Below are 25,175 nucleotides of genomic sequence, written 5' to 3' on the forward strand. Positions count from 1 at the left end.
GGAATACTCAAGAAACTTATGCCTCTATAGTTTGAACACTCATTTTAACCCCTCCGCCTTTGTACAATGGCACTATGCATGCATTCCGCCAATCCTCAGTCACTTCACCATGAACCAAACATACATTGAATATCCTCACCAAACAGTCAATAAGAGTCACCCCTTTTTTTAATAAATTCCATTGCAGTACTATCCAAACCCGCCGTCTTGCCAGATTTCATCTTCTGCAAAGCTTTCACTACCTCTTCTCTGTTTACCAAACCATTCTTTTTGACCCTCTGACTTTGCACACTACCCCAAACCAAATGCCATATATCTGCCATTCTATCATCAAACACATTCAGTAAACCTTCAAAATACTCACTCCATCTCTTCATTTCATCATTACCTGTTATTTCCACCTCACTCGCCCCCTTCATTAATGTTCCCATTTGTTTTCCTGTCTTATGTATGTTATATACCTCTTTCCAAAACATCTTTTTGTTCTCACTGTATATTCATTATTCATTATAATTGATCGCTGATCCTACATCAATAAAAGTAGTGCCAGGAAACAGATGAAGAAAAATCCATCCACTATATACGCACACATATACATACACGTACATGCACATACATGTCAATATATTCACATATACATATATACACATGTATACACATGTTCTTTTACTTGCATGCTTTCATCCATTTCAGGCTCCACCCTGCCCTGCAGGAAACAGCATCACTACCCCTGCTTCAGTAAGGTAGTGCGAGGAAAACAGATGAAAAAGATCATATTCGTTTACACTCAGTTTACTTGCTGTCATGTGTAATGCACCAAAACCACAGCTGCCTAACCACATCTAGGCCCCACATACCTTTCCATGGTTTACCCCAGATGCTTCATATGCCCTGGTTCTGTCCATTAACAGCTCATCAACCCCAGTTTACCACATTGTTCCAGTTCACTCTATTCCTTGCATGCCTCTCACCTTCCTGTATGTTCAATCCCTGATCGCTCAAAATGTTTTTTAATCCATCCTTCCACTTCCAATTTGGTCTCCTGCTTCTTGTATCCTCCACCTCTGCAACATACATCCTCTTTGTCAGTCTTTCCTCACTCATTCTCTCCATATATCCAAACTGTTTCAACACATCCTCCTCTGCTCTCTCAACCACACTCTTTTTATTACCTCACATCTCTCTTACCCTTTCACTACTTGCTCGATCAAACCCCCTCACACCACATATTGTCCTCAAACGTCTCATATCCAACACATCCACCCTCCATGCAACCCTCTCTATAGCCCATGCCTCGCAACCATATAACATTGTTGGAACTACTATTCCCTCAAATATACCCATTTTTGCTCTCCGTGATAACATTCTCTCCTTCCATAGGTTCTTCATCACTTCCAGAACCTTTGCCTCCTCCCCCACCTTGTGACTCACTTCTGCTTCCATGGTTCTTTTCAATGCTAAGTCCACTCCCAGATATCTAAAACACTCCACATCCTCCAGTTTTTCTCCATTCAAACTTACATCCTAATCAACTTGTCCCTCAACCCTAATGAACCTAATATCCTTGCTCTTGTTCACATTTATTCTCAACTTTCTCCAGTCACACTTTTTCAAACTCTGTCACCACATATTATCCCTGGGGGTAGGGGAGAAAGAATACCTTCCTTGTATTCCTCTGTTCTTATCACTACCTCGTTAACATGGAAATGGCGAATATGTATGAAAAGAAAAATTATATATAGAATCATGGGTGGAAATGGTTAATAGCTTGTAGAGTTGCGTGCTGAAAATGCACTGGTGGTTGGAATAGCTGGCTTAAAAAGAGGGACATGCAGAAATATACGTATTTGAGTAGGTTAGATTGTCAGTTGGTATTACTGGACTTCATATGAATTGATAGGCATGTAAAAGAGATGATAAGGACAACTGGTAGGATGTGTGATCACTATCTTGTGGAGGGAAAGTTAAAGATTTGTAAAGGTTTTCAGATAAGAGGAAATGTCAGTGAGAAGAAGTGAGCTTGGAAAAGGAACCTATATTAAGAAATATCAGTATAGATTGGGTGCAGAATGGCAAAAGGTAAGAGTAAATGAAGCAAGGAGAGTGAGGAATGGTAGGTATATAGGGAAGTAGTGCTGGCATTTGTGAAAGGTGCATGTGGCATGGAAAATGTGGGAGATGGGCAGATTACAAAGGGTAGTGAGGGGTGGGATGAAGAAGTGAAGTTGCAAGTGAAAGAGAAAAGAAAGGCATTTGAACAGTACTTACAGGGAAGGAGTGCAAATTATTGGGATGTGTTTAAGAGAAAGTGGTAGAAGGTCAAGTGGAAAGCGCAGGGGTTGAAAAAGAGGGCAAGTGAGAGTTGAGGTGAGCAAGTGTTGGTAAGCTGTAGGAAAAATAAGATGATTTGGAAAGAGGTTAATAATGTTCAAAAAATTAGAGAACAAATAGGAACATTGATGAAGGTGGCAAAAGGGAAAATGTTAATAAGTTGTGATAAAGTGTGGGGGAGATGAAGTGAGTATTTTGAAGGATTGTTAATGCATTTGATGATTTGGTGGTAGATGTAGGATGTTTTGTTTGAGATGGTATGTGAAGTGTGAGAGTCATGGAGAGTGATTTGGTGATGAGAGACAAGGTGGTGAAAGCTTTAGGTCAGATGAAATGCAGAAAGGCAGCTAGAGTGGATGGCATTGCTGTTGAATTCATTAAGAAAGAGGGTGACTGTTGTTAGATGGTTGTTAAGGATTTTCATTGTATGTATGGATCATGGTGAGGTGCCTGAAGATTGGCAAAATGCATGAATAAAAGCAAGGATAAAGGTGAGTGTTCAAACTACAGTATGGTTTCAGAAGTGTTAGAGTATGTTTGGATCTGGTGTTTTCTTTAAAGAATGTGTATGACAAATGATTAGAAAAAATAAATGGATTTGTATTTGGCATTTATGGATCTGGATAAGGCATATGATAAGCTTGATAGAAATGCCTTGTGAAAGGTCTTTGATATATGCTGTGTGGGAGAAAACTGTTGAAAGCAATGAACAGTTTTTGTGAAAGGTGTAAGGTTTGTGTATGAGTAGGAAGCGAGGAGAGTGAATAGTTCTAAGTGAAGGCTGGTCTGCATCAGGTGTGTGTGATGTCACCATGATATTTTAGTTTGTTCATGAATGGGGAGGTGAGGGAGGTAATAGTGAGAATCATGGAGAGAGGGGGATATGGGGGATGAGAGGGCTTGGAAAGTGTGTCAGTTGTTGTTTGTTGATGATATAGCACTAGTTGCAGATTCGAGAGTGAAACTGCAGAAATTGGTGACTCGGTTCAGAAGAACGTGTGAAAGGAAAAAGTTGTGTGAATGTGAATAAAAGCAAGCTTATTAGGCCTAGCAGAGTTGAGGGACAGGTTACTTGGGGTTTGAGTTTGATTGGAGAAAAATTGGAGGAAGTGAAGTGTTTCAATTACCTTTGACTGGACATAGTGAATGGAACCATGGAAATGGAAATGTCATAAGGTGAGGTAGGGGACGACTGGGAGCACTGAAGAATGTGTGGAAAGAGAGAACATATCTGGGGGGGCAAAAATTAGTATGTTTGTGGGTATAGTAGTCCTGGATGGAGCACACCAAGGTTCCCACCTGTGGGTCAGTCTTGCAGTTACCACCAATGTGTGTAGATCTTTGCTACTTGTATGGTTTGGAATACCTCCTAATGTGATTTTTCTACAACCTGCTGTGTTTGTGTTTGTTTATATGGCATCCAAACATCCAGCATCATATTTTCCTACCCCATGACCAGCAGAACGAAAGTCCCAAATCTATTTTATGACATTTGTGATAATCTTTTGTAAATTCCTGACATACTACCATGATGAAAATCTGGTTAAGATACATTTTGGACATTATATTTCACGCTGTTACTCAAATCCCATTTTTTTCTGTTTATTGGTTCACTATATGTGGTTTCTCACTGTGTGAGGTTTTTGCAGAACATAACCCCTGCATAAAGCAAGGGATATATGTTCTTGAATACCTTACATGGTAATCTGCTAAGGTCTATCATATCTCTAATTCAGACACCCCATATGCCCCAGTGAAATATGCTGTTAAACCTGTGGAAGAATTCATAAGTATATTAAAAGAAAATTCCTCACGTGGTTTATTGACCTTGTAGACATAAAGGGTTTTCCATAAATGTACCAGTGGAAGAAACTATTGATATGATAAAGGAAGCTCCTTTCCAGTGCTCTGAAGGACACCTTTCCTACCAAGTGGACAGTATTGCTATGGGCTTACCTTAAGGAGTGGTCTTTGCTTAAACTTTTGTATGTCATATCAAGAACCAGTTGTTCAAACAACAGACAGCTGAGCTGTTTACATATTGTCACTATGTAGACGATATAATCATGGATGTAAAGGACAAAAACTAGCCACAACTCCTTCAGCAGAACATGGAGAGAATATTGGTTCTTTGCTTCACCATAGAGAAATGTGTCAAGAACATAATCTCCTTCCTTTCACTTATGTTGACTCTTCTAATAAAATTTTTACTATGCAAGTATGCACAAAATGCTCTGATTTGGGAAGTTGCCTTAATGAAGACAGTGGATGCCCTAGCAGATACAAAGTGTCATGAGAGCATATATTCAATAGGGATTCAAAAATTGTTCATATTGGCCTTTATTGCATCAGGAACTCATTAGAATCAAGCAGATACTAACAAATAATTACAATGGGTACAACACCACTGGTATCAATAAGGAAACAGAAAGACACATGAACAAACTTTTCAATCAACTTTAACATCCCAGCCCTACGGAGACTACTGTAGGCAGAGTCAGTGACTGGAAATAATAATGTGAAGACAAAAGGAAGGAGTTGTGAGAGTAATGTAGAGTTGTGAACACTGGGGTAAACTACAACACAAAGTAGTAAATGCAAAGAATATAAGTACCTTCAAGTCAAGGCTGGACAAATACTTTAATTGTCTCTGTTGTCAGTAAAAAAAAGAGCCAGTTAATCACTAATAATGTCTTTTTTTCAGTCTAACAGCAAAGCAACAGTTGACCAACTGATTGGAAACTTTTGTCCAGTCACACTTTCCTTTAGAATTTCCATGGCAGTATCTGCCCTTTATATTGTACGGTATTTTCATTCTTTCCTTTTTCCTGCTGGCAGTTGAGGCAGAGGAAAAGGTAGGTGGAGAGGTGCCTAACACTTTGCTATATTGTTTATACCACTGTGATTAGGTCATAAGAACAGATTACCTTTTTATGACTCGTCAGGTCTCCTGTTATTTTTCCCTCTCATATACTTTACCCCTATGTTGTGCATAAGCTCAGGTTGAGATGCATGGAAGTAAACAGGATATGAAGAAGGGAGAGTTAGCTGTTATATTTGAGGAGAGGGACCTTGATGTTCTGGCTTTGAGGGAAAAAAAGCTGAGAGGGAAGTGGGTAGAATGTTTAGAATGTTTTAGGGATGTCTAAGAGATAAAGTCTGGGCTTATAAGGATAAGAACAAAGGAAGGAAATGTACTTATGATAGGAGGAACATTCAAGGATGTAACAAAGTCGTTTCAAGACAGATTTGGGTGAAATGTAAGTAAGTTATGGGATGTGGCTGATTGTCAGTGCTTATGCACCTTGGGGTGAGAAAGGTATACAGTGAAGAGGTTGTTGGTGTGAGTGGGGCAGCAGGTGGGATGTCTGATCATTTCTTGGTAGAAGTGACTGAAGAATTGTAGTGGTTTTTTATAAAAGAGGAAATGAAATGAGTGGGAAGGAATTCATAAAGGGGAGTAATTTGGAAAAGAGGCCTGTATGCGGAGATACCAAGAGCTACTCACTGCATTGTCATAAAGTGAGAGTAATATAAAGTAAGGGTAAATGGGCATTGGGCAAGGAGTGAAAGGTATATAGAGAACCTATACTTACATGTGCAGGTGAAGTGTGAGGTATGGGGAAAGTGTGATTTGGGCTTATGAGAAAGACTGGTCAGTGATGGGTTAAGGAAGTTGAATTTTATTAAAAGAGAAACAAAAGGTGTATGGACAGTACATGCTGGAAGGAGAGCTTATGGTAGGCATAAAGAGAAAGCAGCAGGAGGTCAAGATGGTACAGGCAATGGAAATAAATGTCCAAGAAAGTTTTGTGTCAGCCTTGGGTAGATTTTTAGGTCTCACTATTGAATGTGACTGAAAAAATAAATAATTGCGCATGAACACACTTGAGAAATTCACACAAACTGAAAAAACAGCATTCAAGGAAGTATCATTTCAACTGCCGAAAGTTTTTGGGTCTCATTGATATATATATGATTGTAACAATAGATAAATGTTCATGAACAGTTTACCATGCTATGCTTTACAAATTTGCACTGTTATAAAGTTTTTTAATTATTTCACTTTTATGGAAGAAACCAATCTCATTTATTTATGAGATATTTATTTTTTTTGTCTTATCCATACTCACCAAAGTGGATGTATAACTCAAGTTGTGTGGAGGTCCTGTTAATTGCATATTCAGATTTACTGAGTCTTTTGACTTCTAATTAATCCTGCCTGTGCTTAGATGATTAACAGTATGGGAAGTCTGTTTATGCCTGAAGGGTTTGTCTTTTCCTGCCTTCATTCAAATTTGAAAGTACACTTTATCATTATGTAGAGGTACCTTATGTCACAAGCAATTATAAGTGGTACTAGAAAAAATACTTGCATATCAGTTTCCCATAAAACACAGTGTCTTAACCTGTGGGTACTTCAGCTGTAAATACATGGCTTGCCTTTTCCTGACATTATTTAAGTAGAAAGGTGTTCTTTATGGGTATGTAAGGATACCTTATGTCACAAGCAACTACGTCTAGCATTGGGAAAGAGTCCTAGTGACTCAGGTACCCATGGGGAAATAGTAGCCTTGGCATGTGTGTTTGGTACACCCCACTATTTAGTGACTAATTAGGGATAGGTTTTAGGCACTAATTGTGTTAATGATGATTCAGTGGATATTGAACTGTTAGCATGGGGAAAAGTTCTTTGCTTGTCAGTAATCCACTGGTGGTGGCGGAAAAGAGATGACGATGTTTGAGTCATCAAAAGTCATCAAACACCTGATAAATTGAGTGTAATCAATTATTTTCCAGACTTTTAATTTTCTTTTGACCTTTCATTTGATATTGACATTTCTTGATATTTCCTGTCAGTCAGTCAGGCAAACGCATATATTTTTTGATAAACCTCCATCCTAGGGACTGCATAAATTTTCAGTGCTTGATCCTGTAAGGGATAAAAAGATGTTTGATATGGTTTTTATTCAGGATGCCTTATGTCACAAGCAACTATGTTTAGCATTGGGAAAGAGTCCTAGTGACTCAGGTACCCATGGGGAAATAGTAGCCTTGGCATGTGTGTTTGGGACACCCCACTATTTAGTGACTAATTAGGGATAGGTTTTAGGCACTAACTGTGTTGATGATGATTCAGTGGATATTGAACTGTTAGCATGGGGAAAAGTTCTTTGCTTGTCAGTAATCCACTAGTGGTGGCGGAAAAGAGATGACGATGTTTGAGTCATCAAAAGTCATCAAAAACCTGATGAATTGAGTGTAATCAATTATTTTCCAGACTTTTAATTTTCTTTTGACCTTTCATTTGATATTGACATTTCTTGATATTTCCTGTCAGTCAGTCAGGCAAACATATATTTTTTGATAAACCTCCATCCTAGGGACTGCATAAATTTTCAGTGCTTGATCCTGTAAGGGATAAAAAGATGTTTGATGTGGTTTTTATTCAAATTGTGTACTGTGAAGGCTCAGTTGTTAGACTATTAGTCCGTGAATCTAAATCCTGTTTATAGTTACTTCAGACGGGGCTTTCCCATGTTATGTTACAGATCATTATAATGTCTGTAGATCTACCTAATGTTTTACTTACCTCAGAAGGGGCTTTCTCAGGTTACCCAGCTTGTTACTGATAGTCAGGTCTCTGTAAGTAGGCAGTGAAAAACTGCCTGAAATAATGTAATAGACCATTAGTCTGTAGGTTTAACTGCAGTTTTTATTTGCTTCAGAAGGTGCTTTCCCAGGTTACCCAGCTTGTTACTGATAATCAAGTCTCTGTAAGTAGGCAGTGAAAAACTGCCTGAAATGATGCCATTGAACCTATTTCTTTGTTTGATGTAGGCTACAAACTGGTGTGCTGTAACCACAGTAGTACTGTAGCCAGCACTGTGGTCTGGGTAATCATATGAGTTTAGGCAGGTAGAAAGTTTTATCTACCTAGTGTTTGAATGTAATGTAGAGGTCACTTGTTTAAATTAGTTGTTGAGGAGAAAATTTTCTATTTCATGCTTAATTCTATAACTGTAGGCTTTATTTCTCAGGTTTGTTGTTGTGGGCAAGTATGGATCCTCGAGTTACAGTCAACTTTGTGTGTCAGCGTTGTTTGCACCCGATTCAGTTGGATCCTGGTTTCTCACATCTCAATGAACACACACTTGCTGAACTTGCATGTAAGTTATATCTGTTATAGTATTTTAAGCCATTAATTCCTCACTTAGGTTTCTTTTCCAACCCTGTGAGTCAGCTTTTGTTTAAAAAATTTATTTAATCATACATTTTCAAAGATATTCATATAAGTGAAAAAATCACTTTACAGGAAAGTGATTGGTTCCTAGTGAATGTCGGTTTGCGGCAAGGATGCGTGATGTCTCCTTGGTTGTTTTGTTTGTTTATGCATGAGATTGTTAGGGAGGTGAATGCAAGAGTTTTGGAAAGAGGGGCAAGTATGTAGTCTGTTGTAGATGAGAGGGCTTGGGAAGTGAGTCAGTTGTTGTTTGCCGATAATACAGCGCTGGTGGCTGATTCAGGTGAGAAATTGCAGAAGCAGGTGACTGAGCTTGGTAGAGTGTGTGAAAGAAGAAAGCTGAGAGTAAATGTGAATAAGAGCAAGGTTATTAGGTTCAGTAGGGTTGAGGGATAAGTAAATTGGGAGATGAGTCTGAATGGAGAAAAACTGGAGGAAGTGAAGTGTTTTAGATATCTGGGAGTGGCTTTGGCAGTGGATGGAACCATGGAGGCAGATGTGAGTCACAGGGTGGGGGAGGAGGCGAAGGTTCTGGAGCGTTGAAGAATGTGTGGAAGGTGAGAACGTTATCTCGGAGAGCAAAAATTGGTGTGTTTGAAGGAATAGTGGTTCCAACAATGTTATGTAGTTGCTATTTCATGTGTGGTGGGGTGGCATGGGAATGAATAAAGGCAACAAGTATGAATTATGTGCATGTGTATATATGTATATGTCTGTGTATGTATATATATGTATATGTCTGTGTATGTATATATATGTATATGTTAAAATGTATAGGTATGTATATGTGTGTGTGTGGACATGTATGTATATACATGTGTATGTGGGTGGGTCTTTCGTCTATTTCCTTGCGCTACCTCACTAACGCGGGAGATAGCGACAAAGTATAATAAATAAATAGATATGAAATATAAATATACATTCTGATAATGTGTAGATGTTTCAGCACAACATGCTGAAAGGTTTGGGGGCAACTGTCAGCTGCATGTTTTTATCATTAAATTTACCTACATGGAAAAATTGATCCTGTGGCTAGGGGAGAGAGAATACCACCCATTTGTTCCTGCTTGTCATAAAAGGTGACTTAAAGAGGTGGGAGTGTGGGCTAGAAGTCTTCCCGTCCAGCTGTACTTTTCCAAGAGAAGGAACAGAGGTGGCGGCCAAGTGAGGATTTTTCCCTCAAAGACTCAATCATTTGTTCCTTACTTAACCACATTATTGCGGGAAACGGCAAATACATATGAAAAAAAATTGTATGACGTATTTTTGGGTTATGATGATTGTGCTTCATTGATGATTTTCTTTTCACAGTTCTGTATAATAAAAGTTTGTAAAATTACCAGCCTGACATTACTGTCAGGTCAGGCAGATGCCGGCAACATTTGTGTTAGAAATGCCTTTTGTCTCATCTTGATCATCTTTCAGTGGTGGAAGAGTCAGTTTCTATAAAATCACCCTCCTCAGGAACCAGACAGATCATCATCAAGTAATTCAGTTTGTCAGATCCTCTAAATCCAGCAGAATATCCTCCCTGGAAAATTCACTAGAATGTGCTGTCATTGGCATGGCTTGAGGATGACTGCCTGTGTGAAGAAATTGTTCTGCACTGCCACCATAGCAATTACCCAGGCCTTTAGATAGAGGCACAAAACTTGATGAATGGACTTATGTCTAGACGAGTTGCTTACCTTGGATAAATATCTGCCAAGAATAGATAAGGGGTTAATCATATCACTAAGAATGTGTAAGATACATATTTTCTTTTTCTTTCTTTCATACTGTTCGCCATTTCCCATATTAGCAAGGTAGTGTTAAGAACAGAGGACTGGGTCTTTGAGGGAATATCCTCACCTGGCCCCCTTCTCTGTTCCTCCTTTTGGAAAATTAAAAAAAACGAGAGGGGAGGATTTCCAGCCACTCGCTCCCTCCCCTTATAGTCGCCTTCTACGACACACAGGGAATACGTGGGAAGTAGTCTTTCTCCCCTATCCCCAGGGATGACACATACGTACATATACATATATACACATGTACATTATCATACTTGCTGACCTTTATATTTATGTAGGTGAAATTGCAATTTGGTAGTTCAGATAATTATATTCCAGATTATCATTTATCATTATCATTATTATCATACTTAATCGCTGTTTCACACATCAGTGAGGTAGTGGTAAGAAACACGAAGAATGGCCCATCCACTCATTTACACATATATATACCTAAATGCCCATACACAGGCATATACTTACGTATACATATCAACATTTACATATACACAGACATATACATATATACGTACACATGTACATATTCATAGTCTGTTGTGGATGAGAGAGCTTGGGAAGTGAGTCAGTTGTTCACTGATGATACAGCACTGGTGGCTGATTCATGTGAGAAACTGCAGAAGCTGGTGACTGAGTTTGGTAAAGTGTGTGAAAGAAGAAAGGTGAGAGTAAATGTGAATAACAGGAAGGTTATTAGGTACAGTAGGGTTGAGGGACAAGTCAATTGGGAGGTAAGTTTGAATGGAGAAAAACTGGAGGAAGTAAAGTGTTTTAGATATCTGGGAGTGGATTTGGCAGTGGATGGAATCATGGGAGCGGAAGTTAATCATAGGGTGGGGGAGGGAGCGAAAGTTCTGGGAGCCTTGAAGAATGTGTGGAAGTTGAGACATTATCTCGGAAAGCAAAAATGGGTATGTTTGAAGGAATAGTGGTTCCAACAATGTTGTATGGTTGCGAGGCGTGGGCTATAGATAGAGTTGTGCGGAGGAGGGTGGATGTGCTGGGAATGAGATGTTTGAGGACAATATGTGGTGTGAGGTTGTTTGATCGAGTAAGTAATTTCTAATAGACTAATAGAAATGTTTCCAAATCATTTTTCTCTTGGGTTGGATCATCCCACAAACTTTTAAGGGAATTTCTAGGATTCCCATGGTTTAGAAGCCTTTCAACCATCTGCCTTTTGGTGAGTTAAATGCCATGCAACCCTCATTCTCTTGTAGCCCTCCTTTATATTTTGACATCTTCCACTCTAGTGCATTGTGTAATGTACATTATTTAATGTTTTGACTTTGTTATCTTTTCTAAATAAACGGTGCTACTTTCTTCCCTTTTCTCTTTTTCTTCAGTTCTGATTTAGGTTTTCTTTTAGTTTGGAGGCTTTCAGTGCATAGGCCCCTTACAAGAGAAATATACATTGGTAAGGACTAGAATGATGTTATCCCAAAGTGATTCAAACCTTAGGTTGTGCCATCCAGGATTGGAGGGCAGTCATACAAGCCTCCATTTTGTTGGTTCTGTCACTTTACCCTTGACTGAAGTTTTAATGGACAAGTGTTTCCTGCAGCTTGATCCTGAGAGGAAAAGGAGTTTTCTCCTTTGTAGAAGCTGTTTGTCATGGAGTTAAGTGCATTAGGAGCAACTTGTTGATAAAGATAACCCCCAAGAACTGCGGAAAGGTTAGAATCATGTAACTCTTACAGTCTGGCAGTCCCACACCTTGACTGTGACTGCGCTGTAAAGTAAATGGGGAATCAGGATTGCTCCAATAGTAGGAAATGCAGTTAGACCCCTGCAGGGCCAAAGCCTTTTGTATTGAAAAGATAGTACACAGGGTTTTCACAGAAAGATGGAGTTATGTTCCTGGATATCTGTTGCTCAGACAGAATTTATTGTATGAGTAATTGAAACCTCTGTTTTAAGGGGTTATGTTCCAGATAAAAGATTCCTCTAATTCTCATTAATGGACTATAGAAACTCTTAGCTTACAAGCGATATACCACTTTATCATTTAGACTGACTGATTCAGCAGCTGTTGCCATTTCATTAGTAAAACAGATGATATTTAATGATCCTTACATAGGAATGCTATTGATGGGTACTTAAGGTAAGTGGTGATGGTGGAATGGGGTGGGGAGGGATTAAATGGTTTGTCAAGCCTTGCGAAGTAAGTTTACTCATTTCCTTTGGTGTTTATGTTTGTTGATGCATTTGACCATTATATGACTTATTTTGATATTCTCAAGGTAGGTATATATCACTAATATGGCTGATATACACATATATATACATAGGCACCACCTGCGCACATGTACATGTGTATCAATGTTGACGTGTGCATGCATGCACTTATATGGACTTGTGTATATATATGTTGATGTGTATATGTATGTATATTTGCGTAGGTGTGCGATTATATATATATATATGTGTGTATATGAGTGGATGGGCCATTCTTCGTCTGATTCCTGATGTTACCTCACCGACACAGGAAAAAGTGATTATGTATAATAATGAAAAAGAATGGTTGATTAAGAATATGAAGACATTTTGTTCCTTATAAGGTGAACATCAGTTGCTGGATTTTTTTTTCCAATGTTAGCAGACATGGCACAGGCTGCTGAAGCCCTAATCAAGGCATGTGTACAAGTAGGAAGAGAGGAAAATGATTGGTGTCCAGTGAATATCGGCTTGCAGCATGGGTGTGTTATTTCTCCATAGTTGTTTAATTTGTTTATGGATGGGGTGGTTAGGGAGGTGAATGCAAGAGTTTTAGAGAGAGGGGCAAGTATGCAGTCTGTTGTGGAGAAGTGAGTCAGTTCTTGTTCGCTAATGATACAGCGCTTGTAGCTGATTCGGATGAAAGCTGCAGACGTTAGTGACTTAGTTTGGTAAATTGTGTGAAAGAAGAAAGCTGAGAGTAGAAGTGAATTAGAGCAAGGTTTTTAGGTTCAGTAGGGTTGAGGGACAGTTTAATTGGGAGGTAAGTTTGAATGGAGGGAAACTGGAGGAAGTGAAGTGTTTTGGATATCTGAGAGTGGATTTAGCAGCGGATGGAACCATGGAAGCAGAAGTGAGTTACAGGATGGGGGAGGGGGCAAAGGTTCTGGGAGTGTCGAAGAATGTGTGGAAGGGTGAGAACGGTATCTCGGAGAGCAAAAATTGGTACGTTTTAAGGAATGGTGGTTCCAACGATGTTATATGGTTGCGAGGCGAGGGCTATAGATGGGGTTGTGCGGAGAAGGGTGGATGTGTTGGAAATGAGATGTTTGAGGATATGTGGTATGAGGAGGGTGAAAGGCATGCAAGGAATGGAGTGAATTGGAACGATGTGGTATACCGGGGTCGATGGGCTGTCAGTGGATTGAACCAGGGCCTGTGAAGCGTGTGGAGTAAACCATGGAAAATTTTGTAGGGCCTTGATGTGTTAAGGGAGATGTGGTTTCGGTGCATTATACATGACAGCTAGAGACTGAGTGTGAACGAGTGTGGCCTTTGTTGTCTTTTCCTATTGCTAACTCAGGTGCATGTGGGGGAGGGGGGTGTCATTTCATGTGTGGTGGGATGGTGATGGGAATGAATAAAGGCAGCAAGTATGAATTATGTACATGTGTATATATGTATATGTCTGTGTATGTATATATGTATGCGTTGAAATGTATAGGTATATATATGTATGCGTTGAAATGTATAGGTATATATATGTGCGTTTGTGGATGTTTATGTGTATACATGTGTATGTGGGTGGGTTGGGCCATTTCTTTCATCTTTTTCCTTGTGCTACCTTGCTAATGCGGGAGACAGCGACAAACTTTCCATGGTTTACCCCAGACGCTTCACATGCCCTAGTTCAATCTATTGACAGCACGTCGACCCTGGTATACCACATCGTTCCAATTCACTCCATTCCTTGCACGCCTTTCACCCTCCTGCATGTTCAGGCCCTGATCGCTCAAGATCTTTTTCACTCCATCTTTCCACCTCCAATTTGGTCTCCCACTTCTCCTCGTTCCCTCCACCTGACACATATATCCTCTTTGTCAGTCTTTCCTCATTCATTCTCTCGATGTGAACAAACCATTTCAAAACACCATCTTCTGCTCTCTCAACCACACTCTTTTTATTACCACATATCTCTCTTACCCTTTCATTACTGACTCGATCAAACCACCTAACACCACATATTGTCCTCAAACATCTCAATTCCAGTACATCCACCCTCCTGCGCACAACTCTATCTATAGCCCATGCCTCACAATCATATAACATTGTTGGAACCACTATTCCTTCAGACATACCCATTTTTGATTTCCGAGATAATGGTCTCGCCTTCCACACATTTTTCAACACTCCCAGAACTTTTGCCCCTCTTCCATTCTGTGACTCACTTCCGTTTCCATGGTTCTATCTGCTGCCAAATCCACTCCCAGATATCTAAAGCACTTCACTTCCTCCAGTTATTCTCCATTCAAACTTACCTCCCAATTGACTTGCCCTCAACCCTAATGTACCTAATATCTTTGCTCTTATTCATATTTACTCTCAACTTTCTTCTTTCACACACTTTACCAAACTCAGTCACCAGCTTCTGCAGTTTCTCACACGAATCAGCCACCAGTGCTGTATCATCAGCGAACAACAACTGACTCACTTCCCAAGCTCTCTCATCCATAACAGACTGCATACTTGCCCCTCTCTCCAAAACTCTTGCATTCACCTCCCTAACAACCCCATCCATAAACAAATTAAACAACCATGGAGACATCAGGCACCCCTGCCGCAAGCCGACATTTTTTTATCATACATTGTTGCTGTCTTCCGCATCATCGAGGTAGCACAAAGAAACAGATGAAAGAATGGCCCAACCCAACCATGTACACATTTTTATGCATAACGCCCACACATGCACATATACATACAAATACATTTCAACCTATACATACATATACATACACAGACATACACATGTATGCACATGTACATATTCATACTTGCTGCCTTCATCCATTTCCGTTGCCACCCCGCCACACATGAAATGGCACCACTCTCCCCCTGCGCGCCCGAGGTAGTGCTAGAAAAAGACAACAAAGGCCACATTCATTCACATTCAGTCTCTGGCTGTCTTGTGTAATGCACTGAAACCAAAGCTCCTTTTTCACATCCAGCCCCACAAAAGTTTTCATTGTTTACCCCAGATGCTTCAAATGCCCTGGTTCAAACCGTTCACAGCACGTCTACCCCGATATACCACATTGTTCCAGTTCACTCTATTCCTTACATGCCTTTCACTCTCTTGTATGTTCAGGCCTCAATTACTCAAAATCTTTTTCACTCCATACTTCCACCTCCAATTTGGTCTCCCACTTCTTTTTGTTCCCTCCACCTCTGACACATATATCCTCCTTATCAATCTTTCCTCACTCATTCTCTCCATGTGACCAAACCATTTCAATACACCCTCTTCTGCTCTCTTAATCACACTCTTTTTATTACCACATCTCTCTTACCCTTTCATTACTTAGCCAATCAAACCATCTCATATCACATATTGTCCTCAAACATCTCACTTCCAGCACATCCACCCTTCTCCGCACAACCCTATCTATAGCCCATGTCTCGCAACCATATAACATTGTTCGAGCAACCATTCCTTCAAAGATACCCATTTTTGCTCTCCGAGATAACGTTTTTGCCTTCCACACTTTCTTGAATGCTCCTAGAATCTTCACCCCCTCCCACACCTTGTGACTCACTTCTGCTTTCATGGTTCCATCCGCTGCTAAATTCACTCCCATATATCTAAAACACTTCACTTCCTCCAATTTTTCTCCATTCAAACTTACCTCCCAATTAACTTGTCCCTCAACCCTACTGAACCAAATAACCTTGCTTTTATTCAGATTCTCTCAACTTTCTTCTTTCACACACTTTACTGAACTCAATCACCAACTTCTGCAGTTTCGCACCCAAATCAGTCACCAGTGCTGTATCATCAGCGAACAACAACTAACTCACTTCCCAAGCCTTCTCATCCACCACATACTGCATACTTGCCCCTCTCTCCAAAACTCTTGCATTCATCTCCCTAGCCACCCCATCCATAAGCAAATAAACAACCATGGAGACATCATGCACCTCTGCTGCAAACCAACGTTCACTGAGAACCAATCACATTCCTCTCTTCCTATTCGTACACATTCCTTACATTCTTGATAAAAACTTTTCACTACTTCTAGCAACTTACCTCCCACACCATATACTCTTAGTACCTTCCACAGACTGTCTCTATCAACTCTAGCATATGCCTTCTCCAGATCCACAAATACTACATACAAATCCTTCTGTTTTTCTAAGCATCTCTCACATACATTCTTCAAAGCAAACACCTGATCCACGCATCTTCTACCACTTCAGAACCACACTGCTCTTCCACAGTCTGATGCTCTGTACATGCCTTTACCCTCCCATATAATTTCCCAGGAATACTCAACAATCTTATATCTCTGTAATTTGAACACTGTTATCCCCTATGCCTTCGTTCACCATGAACCATACATACATTGAATATCCTTACCAACTGGTCAACAACACAATCACCCTCTTTTTTGATAAATTCCCCAGCAATACCATCCAAATCCGTCGCCTTGCCGGCTTTCATCTTTTGGAAAGCTTTCACTACCTCTTCTCTGTTTACCAAACCATTCTCTCTCACCCTCTCACTTCTCACACCACCTCGACAAAAACGCCCCATATCTTCAGCTCTTATCATCAAACACATTCAGCATGCCTTCAAAATATTCGCTCAATCTCACTTCACCACTACATGCTATTACCTCCCCATTATCCCCCTTCACCAATGTTCCCATTTGTTCTCTTGTCTAACGCACTTTATTTACTTCCTTCTAAAATATCTTTATGTTACTTCCTAAAATTTAAAGATACTCTTTACCCCAACTCTCATTTGCCCTCTTTTTTACCTCCTGCACCATTCTCTTGACCTCTTACCTCTGTCTTTTATACATCTCCCAGTCATCTGCACTATTTCCCTGCAAAAAGTGTCCAAATGCCTCTCTCTTCTCTTTCACTAATGGCCTTACTTCTTCATCCAACCACTCACTACCCTTTCTGATATTTATATTTATTTTATTTATTTTGCTTTGTCGCTGTCTCCCGCGTTAGCAAGGTAGCGCAAAGAAACAGACGAAAGAATGGCCTAACCCACCCACATACACATGTATATACATACATGTCCACCCATGCACAATATACATACCTATACATCTCAATGTACACATATATATACACACACAGACATATACATATATACACATGTACATAATTCATACTGTCTGCCTTTATTTGTTCCCATCGCCACCCTGCCACACATGGAATAACAACCCCCTCCCCCCTCATGTGTGTGAGGTAGCGCTAGGAAAAACACCAAAGGCCCCATTCGTTCACACTCAGTCTCTAGCTGTCATGTAATAATGCACCGAAACCACAGCTCCCTTTCCACATCCAGGCCCCACCCACTTTGCATGGTTTACCCCAGACGCTTCACATGCCCTGGTTCAATCCATTGACAGCACGTCGACCCCGGTATACCACTTTGATCCAATTCACTCTATTCCTTGCCCGCCTTTCACCCTCCTGCATGTTCAGGCCCCGATCACTCAAAATCTTTTTCACTCCATCTTTCCACCTCCAATTTGGTCTCCCACTTCTCGTTCCCTCCACCTCCGACACATATATCCTCTTTGTCAATCTTTCCTCACTCATTCTCTCCATGTGCCCAAACCATTTCAAAACACCCTCTTCTGCTCTCTCAACCACACTCTTTTTATTTCCACACATCTCTCTTACCCTTACATTACTTACTCGATCAAACCACCTCACACCACACATTGTCCTCAAACATCTCATTTCCAGCACATCCACCCTCCTGCGCACAACTCTATCCATAGCCCACGCCTCGCAACCATACAACATTGTTGGAACCACTATTCCTTCAAACATACCCATTTTTGCTTTCTGAGATAATGTTCTCGACTTCCACACATTCTTCAATGCTCCCAGGATTTTTGCCTCCTCCTCCACCCTATGATTCACTTCCACTTCCATGGTTCCATCCGCTGCCAGATCCACTCCCAGACATCTAAAACACTTTACTTCCTCCAGTTTTTCTCCATTCAAACTTACCTCCCAATTGACTTCACCCTCAACCCTACTGTACCTAATAACCTTGCTCTTATTCACATTTACTCTTAACTTTCTTCTTTCACACACTTTACCAAACTCAGTCACCAGCTTCTGCAGTTTCTCACACGAATCAGCCACCAGCACTGTATCATCAGCGAACAACAACTGACTCACTTCCCAAGCTCTCTCATCGACAACAGACTTCATACTTGCCCCTCTTTCCAAAACTCTTGCATTCACCTCCCTAACAACCCCATCCATAAACAAATTAAACAACCATGGAGACATCACACACCCTTACCGCAAACCTTCATTCACTGAGAACCAATCACTTTCCTCTCTTCCTACACGTACACATGCCTTACATCCTCGATAAAAACTTTTCACTGCTTCTAACAACTTGCCTCCCACACCATATATTCTTAATACCTACCACAGAGCATCTCTATCAACTCTATCATATGCCTTCTCCAGATCCACAAATGCTACATACAAATCCATTTGCTTTTCTAAGTATTTCTCACATACATTCTTCAAAGCAAACACCTGATCCACACATCCTCTACCACTTCTGAAACCACACTGCTCTCCCCCAATCTGATGCTCTGTACATGCCTTCACCCTCTCAATCAATACCCTCCCATATAATTTACCAGGAATACTCAACAAACTTATACCTCTGTAATTTGAGCACTCACTCTTATCCCCTTTGCCTTTGTACAATGGCACTATGCATGCATTCCGCCAATCCTCAGGCACCTCACCATGAGTCATACATACATTAAATAACCTTACCAACCAGTCAACAATACGGTCACCCCCTTTTTTAATAAATTCCACTGCAATACCATCCAAACCTGCTTCCTTGCCGGCTTTCATCTTCTGCAAAGCTTTTACTACCTCTTCTCTGTTTACCAAATCATTTTCCCTAACCCCCTCACTTTGCACACCACATCGACCAAGACACCCTATATCTGCCACTCTATCATCAAACACATTCAACAAACCTTCAAAATACTCACTCCATCTCCTTCTCACATCACCACTACTTGTTATCACCTCCCCATTAGTGCCCTTCACTGAAGTTCCCATTTGCTCCCTTGTCTTACGCACTTTATTTACCTCCTTCCAGAACATATATATATATATATATATATATATATATATATATATATATATATATATATATATATATATATATATATTCCAGAAAATATATATGTTTTCATTTATTTATTTTATTTATTTTGCTTTGTCGCTGTCTCTCATGTTAGCGAAGTAGCGAAAGGAATTAGATGAAAGAATGGCCCAACCCACCCACATACACATGTATATACATACACATCCACACATACAATATATACATACCTATACATCTCAACATATACATATATATACACACACAGGCATATACATATATACACATGCACATAATTCATATTGTCTGCCTTTATTCATTCCCATCGCCACCCCGCCACACATGAAAATAACCACTCACCTCCCCCTAAATGTGCGGGAGGTAGCGCTAGGAAAAGACAACAAAGGCCACTTTTGTTCACATCCAGTCTCTAGCTGTCATGTGATAATGCACCAAAATCACAGCTCCCTTTCCACATCCAGGCCCCACAGAACTTTCCATGGTTTACCCCAGACGCTTCACATGCCCTGGTTCAATCCATTGACAGCATGTCGATTCCGGTATACCACATCGTTCCAATTCACTCTATTCCTTGCACGCCTTTCACCCTCCTGCATGTTCAGGCCCCGATCAATCAAAATCTTCTTCACTCCATCTTTTCACCTCCAATTTGGTCTCCCACTTCTCCTCATTCCCTCCACCTTTGACGTATATATCCTCTTTTCTTTGTCAATCTTTCCTCCCTCATTCTGTCCATGTGACCAAACCATTTCAAAACACCCTCTTCTGCTCTCTCAACCACACTCTTTTTATTACCACACATCTCTCTTATCCTATTATTACTTACTTGATCAAACCACCTCACACCACATATTGTTCTCAAATATCTCATTTTCAGTACATCCACCCTCCTACGCACAATTCTATCCATAGCCCACGCCTCGCAACCATATAACATTGTTGGAACCACTATTCCTTCAAAGATACCCATTTTTGCTTTCCGAGATAATGTTCTTGACTTCCACACATTCTTCAATGCTCCCAGAACTTTCGCCCCCTCCTCCACCCCATGATTCACTTCCGCTTCCAAGGTTCCATCCGCTGCCAAATCCACTGCCAGATATCTAAAACACTTCACTGCCTCCAGTTTTTCTCCATTCAAACTTACCTCCCAATTGACTTGTCCCTCAACCCTACTGTACCTAATAACCTTGCTCTTATTCACATTTACTCTCAGCTTTCTTCTTTCACACACTTTACCAAACTCAGTCACCAGCTTCTTTAGTTTCTCACATGAATCAGCCACCAGCACTGTATCATCAGCGAACAACAACTGACTCACTTCCCAAGCTCTCTCATCCACAACAGACTGCATACTTGCCCCTCTCTCCAAAACTCTTGCATTCACCTCCCTAACAACCTCATCCATAAACAAATTAAACAACCATGGAGACATCACACACCCCTGCCGCTAACCTCCATTCACTGAGAACCAATCACTTTCCTCTCTTCCTACACGTACACATGCCTTATATCCTCTATAGAAATTTTTCATTGTTTCTAACAACATGCCTCCCACACCACATATTCTTAATACCTTCCACAGAGCATTTCTATCAACTCTATGATATGCCTTCTGCAGATCCATATATGCTACATACAAATCCATTTGCTTTTCTAAGTATTTCTCATATACATTCTTCAAAGCAAACACCTGATCCACACATCGTCTACCACTTCTGAAACCACACTGCTCTTCCCCAATCTGATGCTCTGTACATGCCTTCACCCTCTCAATCAATATCCTCCCATATAATTTCCCGGGAATACTCAACAAACTTATACCTATTTGTAATTTGAGCACTCACTTTTATCCCCTTTGACTCCCCTTTGACAGTGGCACTATGCAAGCATTCCGCCAATCCTCAGGCACCTCACAATGAGTTATACACACATTAAATAACCTTACTACCCAGTCAACAATACAGTCACCCCCTTTTTTAATAAATTCTACTGCAATACCATCCAAACCCGCTGCCTTGCCAGCTTTCATCTTCCGCAAAGCTTTTACTACCTCTTCTCTGTTTACCAAATCATTTTCCCGAACCCTGTCACTTTGCATACCACCTCAACCAAAACACCCTATATCTGCCACTCTATCATCAAATGCATTCAACAAACCTTCAAAATACTCACTCCATCTCCTCACATCACCACTACTTGTTATCACCTCTCCATTTGCCCCCTTCACTGGAGTTTCCATTTGTTCCCTTGTCTTATGCACTTTATTTACCTCCTTCCAAAACATCTTTTTATTCTCCCTATAATTTGATTATACTCTCTCACCCTAACTTTCATTTGCCCTCTTTTTCACCTCTTGCACCTTTCTCTTGACCTCCTGCCTCTTTCTTTTATACATCTCCCTCTCATTTGCATTATTTCCCTGTAAAAATCATCCAGATGCCTCTCTCTTTTCCTTCACTAATAATCTTACTTCCTCATCCCACCACTCACTACCCTTTCTAATCTGAGCACCTCCCACGCTTCTCATGCCACAAGCATCATTTGGGCAAGCCGTCACTGCTTCCCTAAATACATCCCATTCCTCCCTCACTCCTCTTACATTTTTTGTTCTCACATTTTTCCATTCTGTACTCAGTCTCTCCTGGTACCTCCTCACACAAGTCTTTTCCCAAGCTCACTTACTCTCACCACTCTTTTCACCCCAACATTCTCTCTTCTTTTCTGAAAACCTTTACAAATCTTCACATTCGTCCCCTCAAGATAATGATCAGACATCCCTCCAGCTGCACCTCTCAGCACATTAACATCCAAAAGTCTCTCTTTCGTGCGCCTATCAATTAACACGTAATCCAATTAAGCTCTCTGGCCATCTCTCCTACTTACATACGTATACTTATGTATATCTCACTTTTTAAACCAGGTATTCCCAATCACCAGTCCTTTTTTAGCACATAAATCTGCAAGCTCTTAACCATTTCCATTTACAACAATGAACACCCCATGTACACCAATTATTCCCTCAACTGCCACATTACTCACCTTTGCATTCAAATCACCCATCACTAAAACCCGGTCTCGTGCATCAAAACTACTAACACACTCACTCAGCTGCTCCCAAAACACTTGCCTCTCATGATCTTTCTTCTCATGCCCAGGTACATATGCACCAATAATCACCCATCTCTCTCCATCCACTTTCAGTTTTACCCATATCAATCAAGAGTTTACTTTCTTGCACTCTATCACATACTCCCAACACTCCTCTTTCAGGAGTAGTGCTACTCCTTCCCTTGCTCTTGTCCTCTTCGCTAACCCCTGACTTTACTCCCAAGACATTCCCAAACCACTCTTCCCCTTTACCCTTGAGCTTCGATTCACTCAGAGCCAAAACATCCAGGTTCCTTTCCTCAAACATACTACCTATCTCTCCTTTTTTCACATCTTGGTTACATCCACACACATTTAGACACCCCAATCTGAGCCCTTGAGTAGGATCAGCACTCACCACATGACTCCTCCTCTTGTTTCTCCTTTTAGAAAGGGGAAACAGAATGTATATATATATATATATATATATATATATATATATATATATATATATATATATATATATATATATATATATATATCATATGCCTTCTCCAGATCCATAAATGCTACATACAAATCCATTTGCTTTTCTAAGTATTTCTCACATACATTCTTCAAAGCAAACACCTGATCCACACATCCTCTACCACTTCTGAAACCACACTGCTCTTCCCCAATCTGATGCTCTGTACATGCCTTCACCCTCTCAATCAATACCCTCCCATACAATTTGCCAGGAATACTCAACAAACTTATACCTCTGTAATTTGAGCACTCACTCTTATCCCCTTTGCCTTTGTACAATGGCACTATGCACGCATTCCGCCAATCCTCAGGCACCTCACCATGAGTCATACATACATTAAATAACCTTACCAACCAGTCAACAATACAGTCACCCCCTTTTTTAATAAATTCCACTGCAATACCATCCAAACCTGCTTCCTTGCCGGCTTTCATCTTCCGCAAAGCTTTTACTACCTCTTCTCTGTTTACCAAATCATTTTCCCTAACCCTCTCACTTTGCACACCACCTCGACCAAAACACCCTATATCTGCCACTCTATCATCAAACACATTCAACAAACCTTCAAAATACTCACTCCATCTCCTTCTCACATCACCACTACTTGTTATCACCTCCCCATTTGCGCCCTTCACTGAAGTTCCCATTTGCTCCCTTGTCTTACGCACTTTATTTACCTCCTTCCAGAACATCTTTTTATTCTCCCTAAAATTTAATGATACTCTCTCACCCCAACTCTCATTTGCCCTTTTTTTCACCTCTTGCACCTTTCTCTTGACAGAGATGCTCTGTGGAAGGTATTAAGAATATATGGTGTGGGAGGCAAGTTGTTAGAAGTAGTGAAAAGTTTTTATCGAGGATGTAAGGCATGTGTACGTGTAGGAAGAGAGGAAAGTGATTGGTTCTCAGTGAATGTAGGTTTGTGGCAGGGGTGTGTGATGTCTCCATGGTTGTTTAATTTGTTTATGGATGGGGTTGTTAGGGAGGTAAATGCAAGAGTTTTGGAAAGAGGGGCAAGTATGAAGTCTGTTGGGGATGAGAGAGCTTGGGAAGTGAGTCAGTTGTTGTTCGCTGATGACACAGCGCTGGTGGCTGATTCATGTGTGAAACTGCAGAAGCTGGTGACTGAGTTTGGTAAAGTGTGTGGAAGAAGAAAGTTAAGAGTAAATGTGAATAAGAGCAAGGTTATTAGGTACAGTAGGGTTGAGGGTCAAGTCAATTGGGAGGTGAGTTTGAATGGAGAAAAACTGGAGGAAGTGAAGTGTTTTAGATATCTGGGAGTGGATCTGGCAGCGGATGGAACCATGGAAGCAGAAGTGGATCATAGGGTGGGGGAGGGGGCGAAAATTCTGGGGGCCTTGAAGAATGTGTGGAAGTCGAGAACATTATCTCGGAAAGCAAAAATGGGTATGTTTGAAGGAATAGTGGTTCCAACAATGTTGTATGGTTGCGAGGCGTGGGCTATGGATAGAGTTGTGCGCAGGATGATGGATGTGCTGGAAATGAGATGTTTGAGGACAATGTGTGGTGTGAGGTGGTTTGATCGAGTGAGTAACGTAAGGGTAAGAGAGATGTGTGGAAATAAAAAGAGCGTGGTTGAGAGAGCAGAAGAGGGTGTTTTGAAGTGGTTTGGGCACATGGAGAGGATGAGTGAGGAAAGATTGACCAAGAGGATATATGTGTCGGAGGTGGAGGGAACAAGGAGAAGAGGGAGACCAAATTGGAGGTGGAAAGATGGAGTGAAAAAGATTTTGTGTGAAATGGGCCTGAACATGCAGGAAGGTGAAAGGAGGGCAAGGAACAGAGTGAATTGGAGCGATGTGGTATACCGGGGCTGAC

The 25,175-nt window shown here is 40.6% G+C and overlaps 1 protein-coding gene across 1 annotated transcript in view; it reads left to right on the plus strand.

Annotated features, from left to right (window-relative positions):
• The window catches only part of Atg6 (Beclin-1-like Atg6), a 379,312-nt gene that overhangs the window by 54,888 nt on the left and 299,249 nt on the right, over nt 1-25,175 (plus strand). The window contains exon 2 of the mRNA XM_071696219.1: nt 8,373-8,501. Coding sequence (XP_071552320.1) covers nt 8,393-8,501 — 109 coding nt within the window. The 5' untranslated portion in view covers nt 8,373-8,392. The remainder of the gene's footprint in view (nt 1-8,372; nt 8,502-25,175) is intronic.

Source organism: Panulirus ornatus, chromosome 1 (assembly GCF_036320965.1).
Source record: "Panulirus ornatus isolate Po-2019 chromosome 1, ASM3632096v1, whole genome shotgun sequence".
In the NCBI taxonomy this organism is placed as follows: Eukaryota; Metazoa; Arthropoda; class Malacostraca; order Decapoda; family Palinuridae; genus Panulirus; species Panulirus ornatus.